Source organism: Eubalaena glacialis, chromosome 1 (genome assembly GCF_028564815.1).
Source record: "Eubalaena glacialis isolate mEubGla1 chromosome 1, mEubGla1.1.hap2.+ XY, whole genome shotgun sequence".
Lineage (NCBI taxonomy): Eukaryota > Metazoa > Chordata > Mammalia > Artiodactyla > Balaenidae > Eubalaena > Eubalaena glacialis.
The window spans coordinates 28,611,240-28,631,070 of NC_083716.1; the positions used below are offsets into that span (position 1 = coordinate 28,611,240).

Consider the following 19,831-nt stretch of genomic DNA (forward strand, 5'->3'; position numbering starts at 1 on the left):
GCTAATTTTATGGTATGTGAATTTTACTTAAAACATATGTATATGAAACAAATACAGAGACCGAAGGGTGAGTCCTAACTGCTGTTCAGAATTCTCTGAGGATCCCGACTGTGGTGAGGAGCAATCTGCCCTTTCACTTTCCCTTTCCTCTGGTTGGTCACAGAGTTCTAAAGCCTGGCCTGACCCTGGCTGCTCCCTGCTCCTACGGGAGAGGACCAGCAGGAGAGGGCCCCTCAGGCCCCTCGAGACAATCCTAGCTTGGACGCAGAAGCGCCGCGTGAGTCAGCACAGCAGACACTTGGGCTTTGTGAGCTCTCTGTGGCCTGGGTGCAGCAGGCAGGGCAGGCCCGGGCGGGGGAGGGGCAGGCCCGGGTCCCGAAAAGGGGAAGGCTGTGCCTCTAGCAACCCCAGTATAGAATCTCAGCTGCTTGGAACCTGCAATTAAGGCCTGTGGCATTTGCCCCAGAGTCAGTATGCAAGAATCAGCACTGTGCCCACGGCTTAGTAAGTTACTATAGGTCACAGAATGCAACCCCACTCCGTGTGACACTTCACACAGTTTGTCGCAGAGACAGAATTCACAAGACATGAGATCTTTCAATAATTTTATCAAGCACTGATTGTTCAGGTGCAGGAGACATTTCTAAGAGAAGATGCCCTTAAGGATCTCAAAACGTGACAGCAGGGTGGAGTACGGTTTGCATAAGTATAGAGGAAATGTCAGCTATGCTTCTATGGTCTGAGAGCTTAAAACTCAGGGGTGGTTGAATGTTAAAACAGGTCACGATGTGGAGTGAGTGGGTTCTTCTGGACCAGAGGACGTGTCTGTAATTTGACTGAATAAATTAAGCTCCCTGCCATTGCAACCAGGCTTTGCCTCTGAGTATAAGTGAATATCACTGGGCATCTACTTGCATATATTGAGATTTATGCACTCTGGGTTTATCTAATTTGTCATCTACTTCACACCCATACGGAGAGCAGTTAATGAGCAAAGTTCTGGAGCTGGATCACAGCATCGTTGCTCACTCCCTCACAGTGTATTTTCTCTCCCAGTGAATTCAGTTCCCTCATCAGTAAAACGGGGGTAATAATAGCACCTGCTTTCCATACCGTGAGATAATGCACTGTCCAGCACTCACTACAGTGCCTGGCTATCGTGAATGTTATCACTGCGTCCACGGGTCTGGTGGACTCAGAAGTTGGATTTCCTGCATCAGAAGGTTGTGGGGTTTCTGTTGATGCCTGGCCTCAATCCCTCTATCTAATGTAGAACACGGTACATATATGGATTTTTCCGAGCAATCTGGTATCGCAAGTGTATCATCTAGACTTGCTATGGTTTACAGCAGCTGTCCTTTCTCATGTGGCTGGTGTCTTTGTCTCCAAAGACAAAGGAGAGACTTGGAAGGAACAGTGCAATTATAGAACAACAGAAAAAATGGTCCAACCTGAACATTTTAAACAAAATAGAGGGAAAGGGGTGGAAAGCCAGATATTAAGCAAGTGCCACCGTCAACTTATTAAGGTCTGGCAAGGCCTCAATGAATATAGACTTGATGTTGGATGCTCAGAATCACTCTTGAGAGAATCTTGCTTCTTGTCCAAGGTGAGGGTAACCTTACATTAGAAAGTGAGGGGGGCTGGTTCTGTGGAATGCTTAGAAGCCCAGGCATTGTCCAGGTGGCTTCTGTTGGAAAATGGAGCTTCTTCAAACTGTAAAAAGTCCTTCCCTTTTCCACATGAAGATTCTCAGATAAGGTAGTAAAAGCTAAAGCCTTTTCCACCTAATGATCATGAAGGCCTCTCTACCTCAAGAACTTACAAGCCTTCCCTGGGATTGTTTTTCCTGTCTTCCTGCTGTTGTTAATCAGCATTTTCAGGAAGCTACTCTATTAGCGGGAGGGACTACATTTCAGAGGAATGACTTGGATGGCCCAGCCTGGGTTGCCAGGTACAGGACTGCTTTCCAGAGTGTCTCCTGCTGCTCCCTTCCTCTCTTAGTATCTCTGTTTTGGGTCCATGTGACCATGGGACACACAGGAGTCCTGACATTTCCCCAGGCCCAAAGTGCCAGCTGGTGTTAATGTGTTTGATCTAATGGCAGCAGACTACTGGCTTCCTGTTGCTAAGGCTGAGTTTAACCTAAAGTTACCCCTAGGAAGGGCAGGAGAGCAGGGCGGGTTACTGGGGTATGAGTCAACCGTTGTGGCTTGTACTTCTTTTTTACTCTTAAAGATATAGGAACAGGACATAAATAGGGTGGTGAATAAGTCCCAAGAGACTGAATCACAGCCAAAAAAACTCTCAAACACAGGGCAATCAGATTCACTTCACTTTTATTAGGAACAAACACAATCTCAGATCAGTACAACTAGCTTCAGAGTTGATATTAATAGAAATTATTCCAAAATTATTCTTAGGTCACAAATAACTACTATCCCACATAAAAAGGGAAAAATCCCACCCAATCAAGGAAAAGGTATCCTGTGTATGTTTCCATGGCAATGAGTTTATGCATTCTCAGATTTTGTCTGGCTAGTTATCCACCACTTATCTAATGGGTTTATTCAATCTCTCAGAGAGAACCGTATAGATCCATGATAGCATCCAGGACACATGGTTCATGGTGGACACAGTTCACGGTGGATACTGCTACTATAAAAATACTCAGGACTTAAGAGAATTCCTCTGCTGAAGGATCCCAAAATGCTTTATAAAAAGCATTAGTCACACCTCAAAACTGCCCTTTGAGGTAGGTCAGTATTATTATCTCATTTTAACAGAAGGAAAACCGAGGCACATTATAGTTAAATGACTTGCCCAGGGTCACACAGCAAGTCCGTGGCACAGTGGTAGGAGAGGCCCTGGCCTTAACCACCCGTGTAACCTTGACATCGTGCTTTCTTTAACTTTTCACGCTGACCCATTTGAGCTACACTTACAGAGAATACACTCAGGATACTAGCTAACTAGGAGAAAAAGTTTCCATTTTAAATGCTACAACCACCTTTTAATATTAAAAAAAAAATTATAAGTCAAATACATTCAAATTCCTTCCACCCTCCATCATATGTGGGCAATTAATAAAAACAGCCCTAAGGAAAGTTTCCAAAACAAAGCCCAGAAGGGAATCCTGCAAACAGCTATACTGATAATTCTCCAGCCAGGCCCCCTTTTCTACTAGCCACTTCTGCAGGCTCTCAGGTGCAAAAGAACTCCACAGAGGGAGCAGGGAGGAAGCAGAGCAGGCTCAGATGCAACACTGATTAAAAAAGATGTAAGGCACCCAGATAAGTTGTCAGCACGCCCACAAAGCAAGGACTGTTAGAAACTGGACCCCATCCAGCCTTGTGTAGGGTCATGGTATAGATCAGATCCATTGAACACAATTAGAATAGAAAGATAAAAGTTGGTTTTGATCATCAGGTGTAAAGCAGGCCTCTGATGACCTGTGGAATTAAAACTACCCCACAGGCATTTCCAAGGGGTAGGTACTTGGGTCAGTAGATCTAAACTACAGTGATCTTCCATTAGATTTTTTTCTACTGAGAGGAACAGCTCAAAAGACAAGGATGCCTTTAGTCCAGCCCAACCCCTGTGGCCTCCATCTATTCAATTAATACAGAAAGAAATGCTCTCCTCCCTTCCATCCTTGGGGCTCAACAGTGGACAGAGCATTTGGTACCGTACATTTCCAATCTTAATAGAGTAAAGCCAGGCTTCTGCATTGACGACTGAGGTTACAGGGACAGGAGTGGCCCAAGGTTCTCAGACACTGATGTTTCTTCAGAACTCCTCTATACTATTGTCTGCCCTAGCCTGTGTTGTGGGGAATGCTGGTTAGTTTGCTGAACAGAGATGCTGTTCAACAAAGTTCATGGCATCTCACAGCCCAAGTCTCAGCCAAAGCTTTGCTGTATACCCTGGCTCCAGGGGCCGGGACCTCCTTTTGAGTGAGGCACTTTGGAACTCGCCTTTGCTTCTTGTGCTTCCCAGTGAAGACTTGGCTCCTCCCACTTCTGCAAGCATTGCACTGTCAGCTGGGAGCACTGACTCAGGCTGGGCAGGCTTACTGAGTAAGCAGGAGGCATCCAGCATCCTCTCTGGTTCTGACCGAGACACTGGAGACTAAAAACAAACCCTCTTTTGCTCCACGGCTGGCTCACTGGCACAACATGAGCATTTGGCTTGGCTGTGCCTCATGAGAGAGAATGCCTGTGCCCAGGATGTCTCCAGCGGGGTTTGCTAGCCTTGTCTTGAGTCATCAGTGTGGTGGGGAAGCACAAGGGTGTAGGTGGAGACTCTGGAGGCCAAGTGAAAGTGGCAGCTTGCTCAACTTTATAAAGAGAAACAGTGGTTCAGCTACCCAGCTGCCTGGACCACAGTAGCCATCACTGCCTCTGAATACACACAAAGGAGGCTTGCCTATCCAGAGAAAGAAGAAAACATTGGGGAGGAGATAGAACTGTCAGGAGAAAATGGACAGACAGGGCAGAGCCAGGAATCCATAGTCAGGGTAGTTAAGAGATTCCTACCCCTCCCCCTAGGCAGTCCTATACTTTAGGCTAGAAGTTAACAGAGAAGGAATGAGTGAAAGGGTTCAACACTGTGGGGAGAAGCCTTCTAGTTCTTTCTCAGTCCAAGGAGAAATTGAAATTAATGAAATGAACCCAACATCTAACTTGTTTGTATAACCAGCTTCCATATTAGGACACCCAATAACTTACTCAGTAACCTTCCAAATCCCACAGCAATGTGTTCTCAGAGCCCTTCTTTTGTAACGTTCCCTCTTAGGAACTGCCTACAGACCCCGCCCCTCAACCTCTCCATCTCCTGTCCAGCAGCGAGAGGAAAGGAGACAACCCGCCTAATTCTTCCTCTTCTTCAAGCCCCACTCTCCTTCAGAGGGAAATACTCTTAAAGGATTATTTTAATATTCCAAGCAAAGTACCCATGGACATATAGCTCTATGTTTGACCCAACTCCACCTCCTAAAATCCTTTGTTTTTTGGGAGGCAGCTATGCTCACCACTGTACCACCAACACATCTTTTTTGGATGTCTCAAAATGCTGAAGCCACCTTATTGCTATGAGGGGAGCTGACCAATATACCAAAGATGGCACAGCAGAAAGATGAAAGAATTTTGATGATTCCATGAGCTGCTGGAGTCACCAATTCTGGAAACAACCAACCTCAAGATTTCTTGTTATCTGGAATAAGAAATCTTCCTGTTATGAAAGAAAGAAAAAAAATCCTTCCCCAGCAGAGACCACTTTTACTGTAAACTAAATGCTTCTTCTTTATCCTCAGCCTAAAGTATATTGGGACATTGAGATTTGCTTTTGAGTTCTAGCATTGCCAAGCTCCACGGCCATTCCCCAATCAGAGTCAGGAGAGAAAGGAAGCATGCTGGGTGGTGGGCAGGCAGTTGGGTGTCCGATCACAGCAGGAGCTTCCTGCCTTGTTTCCCACTTCAACTCATCCTTATTTATCAATCATATCATGCATGCTAACTCTCTCCCCTGACAATTTACCTGCTTTCAAAGCTTTGTGCCAATAAAGTTATTTTTCCATTTCATATAGGAAAAACCTAAGCTGAAGCTAACTGGGGGCCTTCCCAGAAGATTTTGTCGTATCTCTAGCTTGAGCCACCCACCTTAAAGCTCAGGACAGCTCAAGGAAAGGGTTATCTGGGGCAAAGACCACTAGTTTTGGACTCTAGAAAGGTTGTCTAGGCTTTGGAAGCTGGAAACCCACCAATGACTGACCAGCTGCTTGCCTGGGGGGCATTGAGGGGGAAGAGAAAGGAAGGTGATAGGAACAAAACAAAGGGAAGGATAATGGGAGTAGAAGAGAAAGAAGAAAAGAAAAGAAAGAAATAAGAACATGAGCTTAGCATCATAAAGGCAGAGTTGTTGGCTTTCAATTTTAAAAGAAAATTTAAAAGAATACTGTACTGGAATGGGTTAACGTCATCATCTTTAGCATCCTGGTAGCATTATTCAGTAGTTAATAAACAGAACATTAAACCTCTGCCCAGCTGGCTTTTGGAAAAGGAAACCGAGGGACCCCAAATTCAGCCACTCTTGTAGCTTTCATCTCCAGTTCTTTTAATCCTGGCCAAGACGGCAGCCTTGGATACTTTCTTTCGGTCATAAGCCAGACCGATGGCAGCCATGCAATCGATGAAGAATGTGGTAAAGTTGATGTGCCAGCGGTATTCACTGGCAGAGTAGTCATAGGGAAAGGAGTGGTGGTAGTTGTGGAAGCCCTCACCTGGAACAAAGCAGAGAAAAGTTATGGAGCTACACTGGATTGCTGGCTTCTTGATCTTGGCACTCTGGTTACCTAGCGGAGTACCTCAAACCTAGTAGAAACCTGCCGCTGTTGAATGAATGAATGAATGAATCCAGTCTTTTAAACTCTGAACCAAACAGATTCCCTCAGAGGCATCTTAAGAAATGACTGGGGAGACCCTGGTCACCATGGCTCTCTGGGAGCCTTTGTGGGAGGAGGACGGGCAGTTTCTGAGAGGATAAGATGATTTGAGAGAAACTTCTATCACTGGGAGTGGACTTTAGACTGGAAAATTCCAGAGCTTCACTAAATATTGGTATGAGACCCTAAAGGCCCTGTGTATACGTGCATGTGTTAGGGTGGGGAGAGGAGAGAGTCCAGAATGAAGAACCTTTGCTGTGTTTCTTACAAAGGTGAGCAAAGGAGTACACCTTTCCCCACTGCATGGGTACTCTCTCCAAGGGTGGAAGGTACCAACAGAATTGGGCAGCAACAGTCAAGTCAGAAGAAAGAAGGCCCAGCCCATGGGCCCAAGTTTCCTCAGCCTCTGCTGGTTCAGAGTAGACTGCTCTGGCTTCTAATTCTTTGAGCTTTGACCCTAGTGTGGGGGGTGAAGCTGATAAACAGAAGCTCTCTGAGGGAATAAGAATCAAAAGGCGTAGGTAGTCCCTCTAAGTTCTAAGATTCTCAGATGAGCAGTTCACTTTGCTGGATAGAGGAAAATCAAAGAGATTCTGGATTCAGGATAATTTCTGTAATGCATCAAGCTGTGGAAACTCCAGACAGGGAGTTCTCTAATCTGTGGCAGGATCTTCTTTCTGAACCTCATTCAACAATAACAACACCGACCCTTATGAGGCTGGGGTAAAGCTGGGTAAAGAAGAGCTAATAGGGACTTCCCTGGTGGCGCAGTGGTTAAGAATCCTCCTGCCAATGCAGGGGACATGGGTTCGAGCCCTGGTCCGGGAAGATCCCACATGCCACGGAGCAACTAAGCCCGTGCGCCACAACCACTGAGCCTGCGCTCTAGAGCCCCTGAGCCACAACCACTGAAGCCCGTGTGCCACAACTACTGAAGTCTGCGAGCCACAATTACTGAAGCCCAGGCGCCTAGAGCCCGCGCTCCTCCGCAGCAGGAGAAGCCACCACAATGAGAAGCCCGCGCACCGCAACGAAGAGTAGCCCCCGCTCGCCGCAACTAGAGAAAGCCCGCGTGCAGCGATGAAGACCCAACACAGCCAAAGATAAATTAAAAAAAAAAAAAAAAAAGAATAGCTAGTAAAAGAGTGTGCTGAGCCCTTTGAAGATGAAAGAGCCCCAGTAGAGTAATAATGGCATTAATAACCAAAAAGGAAGGAAGTCCTGCGATGGGAAAGACACCATCCAGGGCATCATCTCAAGGTACGTCCTTTCTCTGACTATCCACAGTGCGGATCATCAGTTTATCCAGTGTGAACTGAGTAGGAGGGTAGGAAAACCCCAAGGCTAAAGGTACTGATGGAGGATTACTAATTTCCATAAACGACTTTGCAGCTAGGCTCTGTATAAGCACTAGCCAGGCCCACACTTATCAGATTTAAACTGAATCAGACACACACACACACACACACACACACACGTTGCCAAGGGAGGAAAAAAAGAGGAGGAAGGTCAGTGGGCGAAAGAAGGATGAGACTTTGCAACTGGGGCAGCAAGATACAGCCCAAGAGAGGCTCAAGGGGTGAGGCCAGCTTTAGCAGAGAGAAGAAGAGCATGTGACTGCGGGGGAGGTAATTCAAGAAGAAAAAGATTAGAATGGGAGGGCAGCAGGCTACTGGAGAACAAAGGGTGAGGTGATAAGCGGGGAGAGCAGGTATGGAGGAATGATAACCGAGACAAAGTAAGCTACTGGCAGCCACTTTGAATGGATGGTCATAAAGAGGCTGGGGCTGGGGAAGACAGATCTGTTTGCAGGACAGGACCGATCTCATTCCAGAAACTTCCATAACGTTCATTAATTTTCTATGAAAATAGCCTGTATGATTGATTTCAAACATGGTTCAGAGTAAGAACATGGACAACAGTACAAGGTGTCTGAAAGGAGGGGGAAGGTGCATGAAAGCTAAAAAGAGATGAAAAAATGTCTTTAGTGCAGATAGTAAAAAAAGATGGTCAGGGTTGAGAATATAAAGGAAGGTTTTAAAGAGAACAAAGCGAAGGCTAGGCCGTGGTGTACTTAAATATGTGGAGCAGGGAGGTTGTCTCGATATGCTGAATGACCAACAGCACTGATGACCGGTGTGGAAGAGGCCATGGGGTCTGCTTAAGGAAATCTAATTTCAGGCCTTAGTCAAGGTCTATATTTAGTTGAAAAGAGTGACGGACAAAAAAAAAATGGAGACAGATTGTAGAACCCTGTTGTCTTAGACTCTGGCTATTGGAACTGGAATGGTATAAATAAATTCTTGAATAGTCAGGATTAGATCAGTGAGCAGGTACTTGTGATCAAACTAACTGCTTTACTGGGAGTTCCCTAAGCCACGTTGAGGGGAGGGAGTGTTCCCAGCACAGAAGAGGAGCAGAAGAGAGAAAAATAAAGGACAAAAGATGAGAATGGTAGGTGGTGATAAAGGGCCACCAACAGTTGCTTTGACGTCCTTCATACTGGCATCACCAAGCAATAAGGCATGAAATACACTTCAAGTACGGCCTCTCTGAAAATAGCAAGGTGACAAAGAGAAGCTTATTGAATTAAATGACAGCTATTTGTTCTACATGTTGTATAGCACATCTAAATATAAAACACTAGGCTTATCAGCCACCCAGATCAGAGATGACTGGAAAAAGGGCAACCCAAAGGGGCTCATCATACATAGCATTTGGGGATTGTGCTGGAACCTGGAATCAAAGGCATTGTTATTTTTCACCCTTTTCTCATTTATTTATTTATTTTTGGCTGCGTTGGGTCTTCGTTGCTGTGTGCGGGCTTTCTCTAGTTGCGGCGAGCGGGGGCTACTCTTTGTTACAGTGCACAGGCTTCTCATTGCAGTGGCTTCTCTTGTTGCGGAGCACGACCTCTAGGCGCGTGGGCTCAGTAGTTGTGGCGCACGGGCTTAGTTGCTCCGCGGCATGTGGGATCTTCCCCGACCAGGGCTCTAACCCATGTCCTCTGCATTGGCATGCGGGTTCTTAACCACTGCGCCACCAGGGAAGTCCCTCACCCTGTTCTCTTTACATAGGACTTGCTGCTTAATTCTCAAGGATTTTTAATATTGCCCCTTAGTTTTATAGTGTAAAGACAGAGAGGGGTCATAAAATAGGTGAATCTGGTTTTTCTGGCTCCTAGCCTAATACCCTAAGCTGCAGACCACTAGATGTGACTTACCTACAGCTCCCAGTGAAACCAGGAGATTCTCTCGGGGGTTAATGGTCTTGTCATAAGGGCGATATCCATACAGGTGGGCAGCACTGTTCACCAGCCAGGTGGCATTGAGCACAACGGCATAACGCAAGAAGGTGGCGACAAACAGGCTGTGTGGAAAAGTTTCACCCCAGCAGTACCAGGGCACGAGTGTGGGCAGGATGAAGCACATCAACAGGACAGCGGGTTTGTAGTACCTACATTGAGAGATCACACACCCGGTCAGTGGAGAGAGGACTCTGAGACCTACCTGATTTTCTATTCTCACACGGTTGGGCTGTCTCTTTCTTTCTACATTGTTAGCACAATGTGGCAGGAAACAGAGCAAGAGAGAATGGGGTGGGAAATCTTCTGAGAATGTAGTGTTATTATCATACTTCTTAGATGAGGTAATGAGGGGTTAAATGACTTTTCTAGGGTCACACCACCAGACACCGGTGGAGCAAGGATTGGAATGCTTTGTCTCCTGACTCTAAATCCATTGCTCTCTTTTACTACAGCATAATACCACTTTGGTAAAACAGGTGGGGTCCAAATTACAGACTGAGTTCTCCTTCCCGGGTTTTTCCATTCTGCCTTTGGGCTTCCTTTCTCTTTATCAGTGCTCTTGGCAGAATCTGTGTTTAGTATCTTGCCTCCATCTCCTGCTAGCCAGGAATCCTTCTCATCCTTCCTCTTCTTTTCCCCCAGAGAGGCACTCCGAATGTCCTAGATGCCTGCAGGTCTGTCCCTCTGGAGGCCCTGTCCCATTCTTCATTCTCCCAAATGTACAGCAGGCCACTGACATTCCGAGGGAGCTGATTTCCTACATCCCTTCAGCAGTCAAGTCTGATCCTCTTGTATCATTAGTAACCCCTGCTTCCAGCTCCTCTCCACTCCTACCACCACTTCCCTGCACGGATCCCCACTACCTCCCCACCTGTGGCCCTGCTTCCCACCTCTTTAGTTCAAGGCCTTCTTTCACCTATCCCCAGAGTGACCTTTCTAAAGCACCCCTCCAACCATGCCACATTCTGGCTCAAAAGCCTTTTCAGGGTTTCCTATTGCCTGGGTCAAATTAAACCTCATCTGCTTTTAAGAATCCAGAAGAATGGCATCGGTTTCCCTTTCTAGCCTTATTTCCTACCACACCCTGTACTTCAAAGGACTCTGTTGCTGGAACACACTTCAGCTCATTCTTTCTGCTTGCACTGTCCCCGCCTCCCCACCTGTGAAAATCTCTATCCATCAGTGGATTCCAAAGCTACTTTCTTCATAAGCCCTTCCCTGATGTTCCCCACTCTGCAACCTCCCTCCCCTTTGTGCCTCTCCTGGGTATGGAAAATATTTTGCCACGTATCATAGGTATTTGGACACTTGGCTTATCCCTCCACTCCCCAATAAGCTATGAACTCCTTGAAGGTAAGGACCATGACACATTCAGCTTTGTATCCATGACCGTCCTAGGTCAACAAACATTTGTTGAATTTAATTGGTTTAGATAGCTCAGAGAGAAAGAAACAACAACAGTCTATGGCTATGGGCCTGTGGGCTATTAAAAATTAGGGTTTTAAATTATAATTTGGGATATGGAAACCCAGTAAATTTCTCAGCTCATGTTGACAAGTCCTAGGAGAAAAAAGTGGGTCACCAAATGCCAGGTCCCCAGCTCCATCATCATGTCACTCACCTCCTCTGGAACACCAACAGCTTCTCAGCTTTTAGGTCAGATAAGTTTAGCAAACCACCCTTCTCTTTGACGTCTGGGTGTTTGCGCACAAGCAGCCAACCCACGTGAGAGAAGAAAAAGCCACGTCGGGAATTGTGGGGATCAGCATGTGTTTCCGAAAACTTGTGGTGGGCACGGTGATCTCGGGCCCATTCGTAAACGTCATTCTGGAGGAACAGAGAAGAGGAATGAAGGCCTGAGGAGAGACACCCTCTCAGGCGAGTTCCAATGGCTGGGGAGTCTGCACAATCTCTTCCTTCTTTTGCCCCACAGGGACAATGTGGGGAGCCTTCAAGGCATTAAGTGCTATGGCAGAGATGATTATGTAACCGTGGGATATTGCCATGGAGAAGGGGATTAATTTGGTTTCCTTGTTTTTTCCTCTTGCTCCAAGCTAAGCCTTGCACTACATGCTATCCTTTACCCACTGCTACTGCTTTATAACTATGAGTTCCTTTTCTCCAATTCCCTTCATTCTATCTCTGCTATAAACTTCCTGCTTCAACAAACCTCAACACTTGACTTAGGCAGCCTGGTAGCCCAACATAGGACCATAACGTTGGTCTACCTAAACCCTCAGTGACACAATTTCCCCATCTGTGAAATGGGGATAACAATAGCAGCTACCTCCTAAGATCGTTGTGAGGGTTTAATGAGGTAATCTATGACAAGTGCTTAGAATAGTGCCAGGCATATAGTTAGCACTATAAAAGTGTTTGATCTTCTTACCTGAAAACAACAGAGTTCATGAATCTGTGAAACATTAACTTCAGCCCCATTGTGGTGGAGTCCTAAGACATTAAAGTAGTGAATGTCTTGTTCAATGTCTGCCAGGGAAACCAGGGTCAGTTCCTGCCTTCAGTTCCTGCCTTATGCACTTATGAAGGACCACAATGGCCAGACTTTGTGATAACAGAGGATCAAAAATGACCCTATACACTGAGAGTATTTCCTCTTTATCTCCTACCTCCCTTTTCCAGTCACTCAGAAGTAAACTTATGTTTTATGGACTTCAGGACTGAACTTGAACTTGACTATAAGGAGAAAGTGAAGTGGCTGTCCAGGTGCTGCTCCTCTCCAGGCACTGATCGCCTCCATTCTGCCCCCAGATCGTCAATAAAGAGTGAGGAAAAAAGAGCTGAGCACAGTTGGCTTCTCACCTGGAATGCCATCGTGTTGGCCATGATCAGGAAGAGCCGCAGGGGCAGCCGAGCTTTGTAACTTCGGTGACTCCACAGGCGATGGGCTCCTGCTGTGACGCCCAGGGCACTAATCAGATAGTAGAAAAACGCTGCCAGGAGAAGACAGGGCAGGGAGTCATTAATCTGGGAAAGCATTCACATGATGTTCTCCTCAGGTCAGAGTCTGTGTGTTCTTTAGCCTCCCAGTGAGGATCTGCTTTTTCCTGAACTCCAGGGATACCTTGATCTCTTAGGCTCCTTTGATTTTATCACTTGAAAAATACCATCACCTCTCATCCTCTCAACCTAGGAGCTGGAATAAGCTTAGGAGTCCCAGGAACTTCAGAAAGGCAGGACAGAGAAGAGGGCTCTCACCCCCCAGCCACTTGGCATTCTCATTCGTGAAGGACACTCTCCCAGATCGCATCTCCTCTGACCTTCTGCTAACCTTCTCCAAGGTTTGAAGGACCACAGACTACTCCTGCAGCGCTTAAGACACATAAGCAAGGATGGTATTAAAATATTTAACAGACAGTATGGTCTGGGCACTGACCAATTCAAGGGTCCCTGGGTTCTAGGGGACATTAAGGGGGCTCAGAACTAGGGCTATTTACCAGCTGGTACAAAAGCATTTCAATCTTTTAGCAGGTGGTGTGGCCATAGGAGGGGAAAATTCGCCCTGCATGTAAGTCATAGCTGCACAGTGTCTTAAGCTTCGCCAAGGATTTTATATTCTCCGATTCACTGGATACCTTGAATGGGGTTTAATATCCTCACTTTGCAGTTGAAGAAATAGAAGCTCAGAGAAGTTAAGTGTTTATCTGTCATCACATGGCAAGTAAGAAATGGAGCCAAGATTTGAAACTAGATTTTCTGTCAATAAGCAGTTTATGTTCGAAAGTCTGGCACAAGGATGTGTACCATCCACCTCCCCAAGATAGGCACAAGGTTCCTGTGTCTCACCTTTGCCATGTCCCTCTGCCAGCCCACACTCCCTCTGCCAAGGCTAATTCTAGATAATAGCGGCATGGACTCAAAGCTGTGGGTGGAGCACCCCAATGCTGTCCTGCCTCACCTTCCTGGAGGCCTGCAGGCTCCAGAGGCGCCAGACAGAGTCTCTAACTGGGAGGTGGGTTGCTTGGCATACCTACCTTCCTCTGTTCAGTAACTCTAGGAGGCAGGGGCTGAGGCCTTGGTAGAGCAGTGACTGTTGACAATGTTTCATTCCTAGGGAAGCAGCTAGAAACAATGGATCCTCAGTGGCCACTGAACTTAGTTGCAGTTGGAGACACCACACATTGTAACAAATTGTCCTGTGTTCTTCAGCCATAGATACCAGTTTCCTAAACAAGCTCCCACCCCACCCATCTTCCTCTACCCTATCCTATTCCTCCTACAGGACGGGGAGGAGAGCCATGGAGCTAGAGTCTGTCCTAGTGAGAGCTCTACCCACAGTCTCTCTGGGCTGAATTAGGGCCCCCTATGATTTGCTGGTCTCCGGCCACATGGTAATATCCTCCCAGATGCAGTATCTTGCCTGCACCTGCACCTGGATAAATGACAGTTGAGCCACAGCCTGCCAATCACTAAGGGTGAAGAAAAATGTCTTTGGGCACAAAAGAAGAAGCACTCAGCTCAGAAGCAAGGAAGTTACTGGGGTTGTTTCATGCCACCGAAGACCCTGGCAAGTTGACTCAGAAAGCACATAAGATCCTTGCATTAACAAAGGAATTGGGAAAAGCACCCAAGTCCTCTGGTGCCTTTTTCTCTAAGGCTTATCTAATAGAAGGCCTTGTGTCAGTTGGAAATTCATTCTCTATTAAAGTCCAAATTGATGGTTAAGCAAAACCTCATAGCTTTAGTCCTAAGAAAGAGACTGGAGAAGTTTTGCCCCATGGCATCTCAGTGTAGCCAGAGATATCTCTTCAGCCCTTCCCTCAGGGCTCTTCTGAGACAAAATTGCTCAAAATTGCTCAGTCATGAGAAATGCTGGAATCACAACCATTTGCTAATTTAACACTGTCCTTAGGGATAAAACAAGAAAAGGTAAAGCCAAGCTCCTGAACTCCGAAGGACCCTCTGACCCTCCCCCCAACCCCCTTTTGTTCCTTAAGAGTTCTGATATCGCCATACCAAATCGGTCATTTGGTCATTAGCTGACCAAATTGGTCAGCTAAGCCATCCACCACAGGGCCCAGGGACAGGAGTAAAAAAGTCACAACTCATCCAGTCTTTGTGTGACACATTTCTCTGTCCAAAGGCACAGCACACACCCACGGGCAGGGCACCAAAAAGGTAGCGGGCACAGCCCTGGTTTGGGGATAGCATTCTGCCCCCTGCGCTAGCAGCCGAGGAAGAGGAGTGAGCAGCAGCGGTCTGGCCAAACTCTGGACTTTACGAGAGGCTTACAGGGAGACCTGAGGCTGGAAGGGGCTTGCAGGGGACTAAACACCTGGTGAAGACTCCTCTACTGGGGAGAAGGGGTAGAAAGAGGGGTCCACAGTCTCCCTGGGGAATCCTTGTCCCTGCTCTTGATTCCTCATGCTGAACTAAAGTTCTGCTGGGTCCTCAGAAGGGCTAGAGAACAGATGTCCCCCTCCCCTCACAAATATAAGAGCCCTTCCTGGTCTGCAGATGAACAGATTTCATCTGCATGTGGCCAGCCCCAGCAATGACACACGTGTAACTTAAGGAGCACTACCTTTCTAATCTCAAAAAAAGTACTGTCGTCCCCAGTGTGTATCTGGAAAAATTGAGAGAGGGGATCTACCCAGCTGCATTTCTCTGTCTGTGGCACCAAGAGGATTCCCCAAGGCAAAGCTCCGTGGACCTCTTTAGTCTAAAAGCAACTTTAGACTAAAGAGGTCCTGGAGGACTCGGCTGAGACCTGCCCGCTGGCCCTACTACATAACTCCCCTCCAAGAGTGCAGCTGTCGGCAAGCGCCCCGCACCCCGGACTGCTCTGGAAATCCTACAGTTGCTTCCTGGAGAGGGAGTTCTGGCCCACCCCCCTCAGACAGTGGCGATGTGGGTCCCCTGGGTCTTTAGGCTTCCCTGCTCTCCCCTTCCGAAGTCAGACTTACGGTGGCAGAGGTGGAAATGCCCTCAGAGCGCATGTGTGTGTGCAGGGGGCAGGGCCCTGCTCTCCGCCCAAGCCCATGGATTCCTGAAAGAGCTGAGCTAAGGGCAGGGCAGGGATGCACTGGGGACTGTCTCCCTCACTGCAGCAGCCTGAAGGCCAGGGCTGCCCAGGCTCAGGAGAGAGGGGCTGGAGCAGGATGAGTGGGGAATGGGACATGAAACACTTCTTTAACCTTATCTCATTCTAAGAACATTTTGTTGAGTGGCATGTGCAGTCCCCTGGAGACCTACATGGAGTCACAGAGCAGCGAATCTGTGTAACTTGGGTTACGCAGGAGACTTCTTCACCTGTCTATGTAACTAAGGAGCCTGACAGGGCCAAGGGTCAAGGCAAAATAATTTTGTGGATGACCACCGCTCTGTTCCTCCCTCTTCTACTAACTCTTCCTGAGTAGCTTCTCTCGCTATCCCATGACTGTGCTCAGCATATGCCCTCTAAAGCCACTAGTCTAGTCCCATGTCCCCATGCCTCCCAGGTAGGGACCTTGATTCTTTCGTGGCTGGCAGGGCTGGGACAAGCAGTCAAGCAAAAGACTTGAAACAGAAAACCTCTTTCCGGGAAAGCTGACTCTCTGGCACAGTTCTGCTCACTTCAAAACCTGCGGCCCATGGTCTCAGGGGTCCCTCCCCAACACCCAAATTAAAGGACCCCCAGAACTGACACTCCTGCATCCCAATCCCCCTAAGGCTCTGTTCCCAGCCCACCCAGCCTCTCAGGACACCAAAGAGAAATGGCTGGGAAAACCTCAGCCTGGAAGGGCTGGTGTTTCTGCTCTATGTAAGATCCTACTTAATCAAGAGTGGAGAGAACCTGGGGTACTGGGTCAGGAGGACGGGGGAAACTCTTACCCCAGAGCAAGGTGTACATTTTGCAGGTGGGGATCCATATGATCCCATACAGGGCTCCCAAGTGTAGCAGAGACATGAGGATGATGTTTCTCCAAACATACTCAAGCTTGGGATTTGGGCCCTCCTTATCCTGGTAGCTTGGGTCATAGATGTCATCTCTTATTTCAGGGCGGATGTCTTCTTCCAAGTATAGGGGAGTCTTCTCCAGCTTGCCCCCTCCATTCTGCAGGAGCCTGGCGGGAGGCGCTGTGATGGTGGTGGTGGTTGTGTAGGAGCTAGAGATCTGGAAGGGAGAGGAAGTGGAGGGTCAGTAGAGAGGAGAGGACACGTGGACGTAGTAGGGGCCACTTCACTCGCTAATCAAGCTGGGGGAAGGGCGGGGTATAGGCACAGACCTGGCCCCAATACCCACGTTACCTGAGGGCAAGGTCTATCCCAGATGGAAGAGAGGGAAGTCCCTAGGAACGGTGCAGAGAGATTGGGGAGGGGGGTGAAACCTCAAGGTGAAAGGGAAATAGAAAAGAGGAGTAAAACACTCGCACCCCAACGAACACGCAAAGACAAGCCCGCACGCCTACATACGTAAGAGTACCGGCACGACCAGATTTTTCTTTAAAGCTTAAGAAACAAAAGTTGGGGACCTAAGTTCCCAAATTACAATCCCCATTCCCAACAAATTGAAGGCCGTACAACTCGCAAAAGATGGCTGTGTGCAGAGATCTCAACTCTCTTCCCCCACCGAGTCACTTAGAAGCCCGACCAGCGCCGGCGAACCCGCGGTCTGGGGGCCATTACTTGGAAGCTCACCTCCTCCTGCAGCAAGTGGGCCGGCATCTGGGCTCTCGGACGCTGGGATCACTTTCCCAGGGCTGAGACTGCGGAGCGGAGTTCGGGGCAGCCCGAACTGAGGGTAGATTAGTTCCCGAGGCCGCTTTTGCGCGGCGATCCGCGGCGCTGCGCTCGGAACCCTTTGCTGCACGGTGCGCGCTGAATCGATGTCCGGACCCGACCTGCTGTGCGTGGATCTCCCCAGGCTGGTGATTTAAAGGCTAAAGCTGGCAGTGGGTGACCGGGTCCCGTATTTCCTCAGACCCTTTTATTCGTTGCCAACAAGGGGCAAAGTAAGCAGAGTTGGCTCACCGTGGGAGATCCGCATGGGCGGGAGAGGGGAGGAGACGCAAAAATTGGATGCTGCAGACACACCGCGGCTCGGCCGCCGCAGCCCCTGCCTCTGGCCCTGCCCCTGGGGAAATTCTAATGGGCTTCTGTAGACTCTGGCGCGTCATTGGCCGAAGGGAATTTGGTGCCACCTCGTCCTGCCGTTGCCATTGGCTCGGCGCAATCTGCTGTTTCCTCTGCCGCGAGCTCCTCACTCCCCCTCCCCTCCCTTTCTCCTTCTAGGCTTCTCTTCCACCGGCCGCTGGGCCTCTGCCCGGCACCCCGCCGCCTCGGAGGCTCTCGGAAGGGTCCTCTCTGGAAGAGGGAGAGGACCCGATCGGGGAACTGGGGAACGGGGGGTGGGTGCCAGCCCAGGACTGGCCCCGGGCACTTCGCGAATGGATGGGCACTGGGGAAGTTTCCCGGGGAGGAGTGGGAAAGCCACACAGGCGACCACTACACACAACTGCACCCCCGCCTTCCCGCTCGCCGAGACGCGTAGGAGGGGAGACTTGCTTTCAAGCCCGGGGTCGCGGGCTGCGGGCCCAGCGAAGCCCCGCCTCTCTCCGTGGCGAGCGCGCAGGGGGTGGGGGGGGCGGTCGGTCCGCGGCGGAACAATGGCTCTGCCCCGCCTACCAGCGGCGCGGCGCTAACCCCGGACTGCTGAACTCGCGGGTCTCCAGCCTCGCGCACGCATAGATGCACCGATGTGTAAACCTGCACGTGCGCACGATGTTCAGCCACTGGGCACGCCCAGCAGGGGACGTTCACCGCCAGGCACCAGTGAGCTGTCCCATCCCTGTGCCCACGCCTCCAGAACGTGTGCGGGATGTTTTGGAGATTCTTCAGATTGTCGGGTTGTAGTTTTGGAATTGCCTTCATGGGGAAAGGGAGGAAGCACCAGACATGTGCTTTCACTCAGAAGCAAGAGAAAGTACTTGTAAGTGGAACAAGAATAGCTAACGTGTAGTGAATTATTACTGCAAGACAATCCACAAGAATCATTTCATTTAATCCTTACTTGTGACCCTGTGAGGTGGGTAGTCCTTTATTCCCTTTTAAAGATGAGAAAACTGAGCTATGGAGAGATTAAATAACTTGTCTATGGTCACAGCAGCCAGTAAATGATGGAGCTAGGAGCTGAGCCCAGAAATGTAATGATGGAGCCCAAGGTCGTAATCCCTGCTCAGAATCTTTGGTCCCTGACATGTTCTGACTTCATTTGTCCCTCATGGCCCTGTCTTTTCTGGGCCTGTGGGAGCCTTACCATGGGAGTAAGCTGGGAACCAGGCAGGCTGTGCATTCTCCCAGCCTCTGCCACACCCCTGCCTCCCCAAATACTATCCCAGGATCCTTCCTCTGGGAAGAGGAGAAAGTGAGGAGTTTTGTGCCAACCACTAGCTTCTCAGGAAGAGAGGCACCCGGGTGCCTGGGAGGAGGACTAAGGAGCTCCCTAGTGGGCCACTGGTCTTGGGGTCAGGCCAGCTCCCTGGCCCATCACCATCCACCTCTGTTCCTGTCCTGGCTCCCTGTCTAGTACAAAAGTTTTGAATGAGATTAGATGTCTTCAGATATGGACAGCTATCTCGTCATGGCTCAGAAGCCCTCAGCAGGTGTGTGGGAGAGAAGTCTAAGCACATGCTGCTCCTCTCCAGGCTCTCCCTGCAGTGTCTAGTTTGCTTAATTCCTCTGCCATCTACAGGGTTATTCTTCAAGGGAGAAGATTCAGGGTTTCTTTGGGGGTGTACCCTCAATTGTGGCCAAAGGTGGCTCTACCGTTGAGACCAGCTTTCTTTCTCTTTAACTGCCTGTTTCCTCCAGACCCTGGACTTCAGCAGAGAACAAGCTGAAAAATCAGAGTTCCCTGGAAACTGCCCTCCTCCTCACTTAGACTCAGGTAGGTATTACTACTGTTATCACTTAATGCTGGCATTATTATGTAAGCCAGGTGGTAGGTCATTCATTTTTCTGCCAGAGAAAGGAATGGGAGGCCTGCCGAGACAAAAATGGAGAACAGGAATATTTTATTCCTCTCTGAAGACAAGATGCTACCCTTGTCCCAAAGAGGGAACCTTTGGGAGTCTAAGGAAGGT

At 48.7% G+C, this 19,831-nt stretch overlaps 1 protein-coding gene across 1 annotated transcript; it reads right to left on the bottom strand.

Annotated features, from left to right (window-relative positions):
* Nucleotides 1-4,126: 4,126 nt before the first annotated feature.
* SCD (stearoyl-CoA desaturase) lies at nt 4,127-17,835 on the bottom strand. The gene is made up of 6 exons (XM_061207086.1): nt 17,388-17,835; nt 16,581-16,863; nt 12,570-12,700; nt 11,371-11,576; nt 9,666-9,898; nt 4,127-6,280 (listed from the first exon to the last, which is right to left on the bottom strand). The coding sequence occupies exons 1-6, from the start codon at nt 17,412-17,414 to the stop codon at nt 6,081-6,083; spliced, it is 1,080 nt and encodes a 359-aa protein (XP_061063069.1). The 5' UTR covers nt 17,415-17,835; the 3' UTR covers nt 4,127-6,080.
* Nucleotides 17,836-19,831: the final 1,996 nt, after the last annotated feature.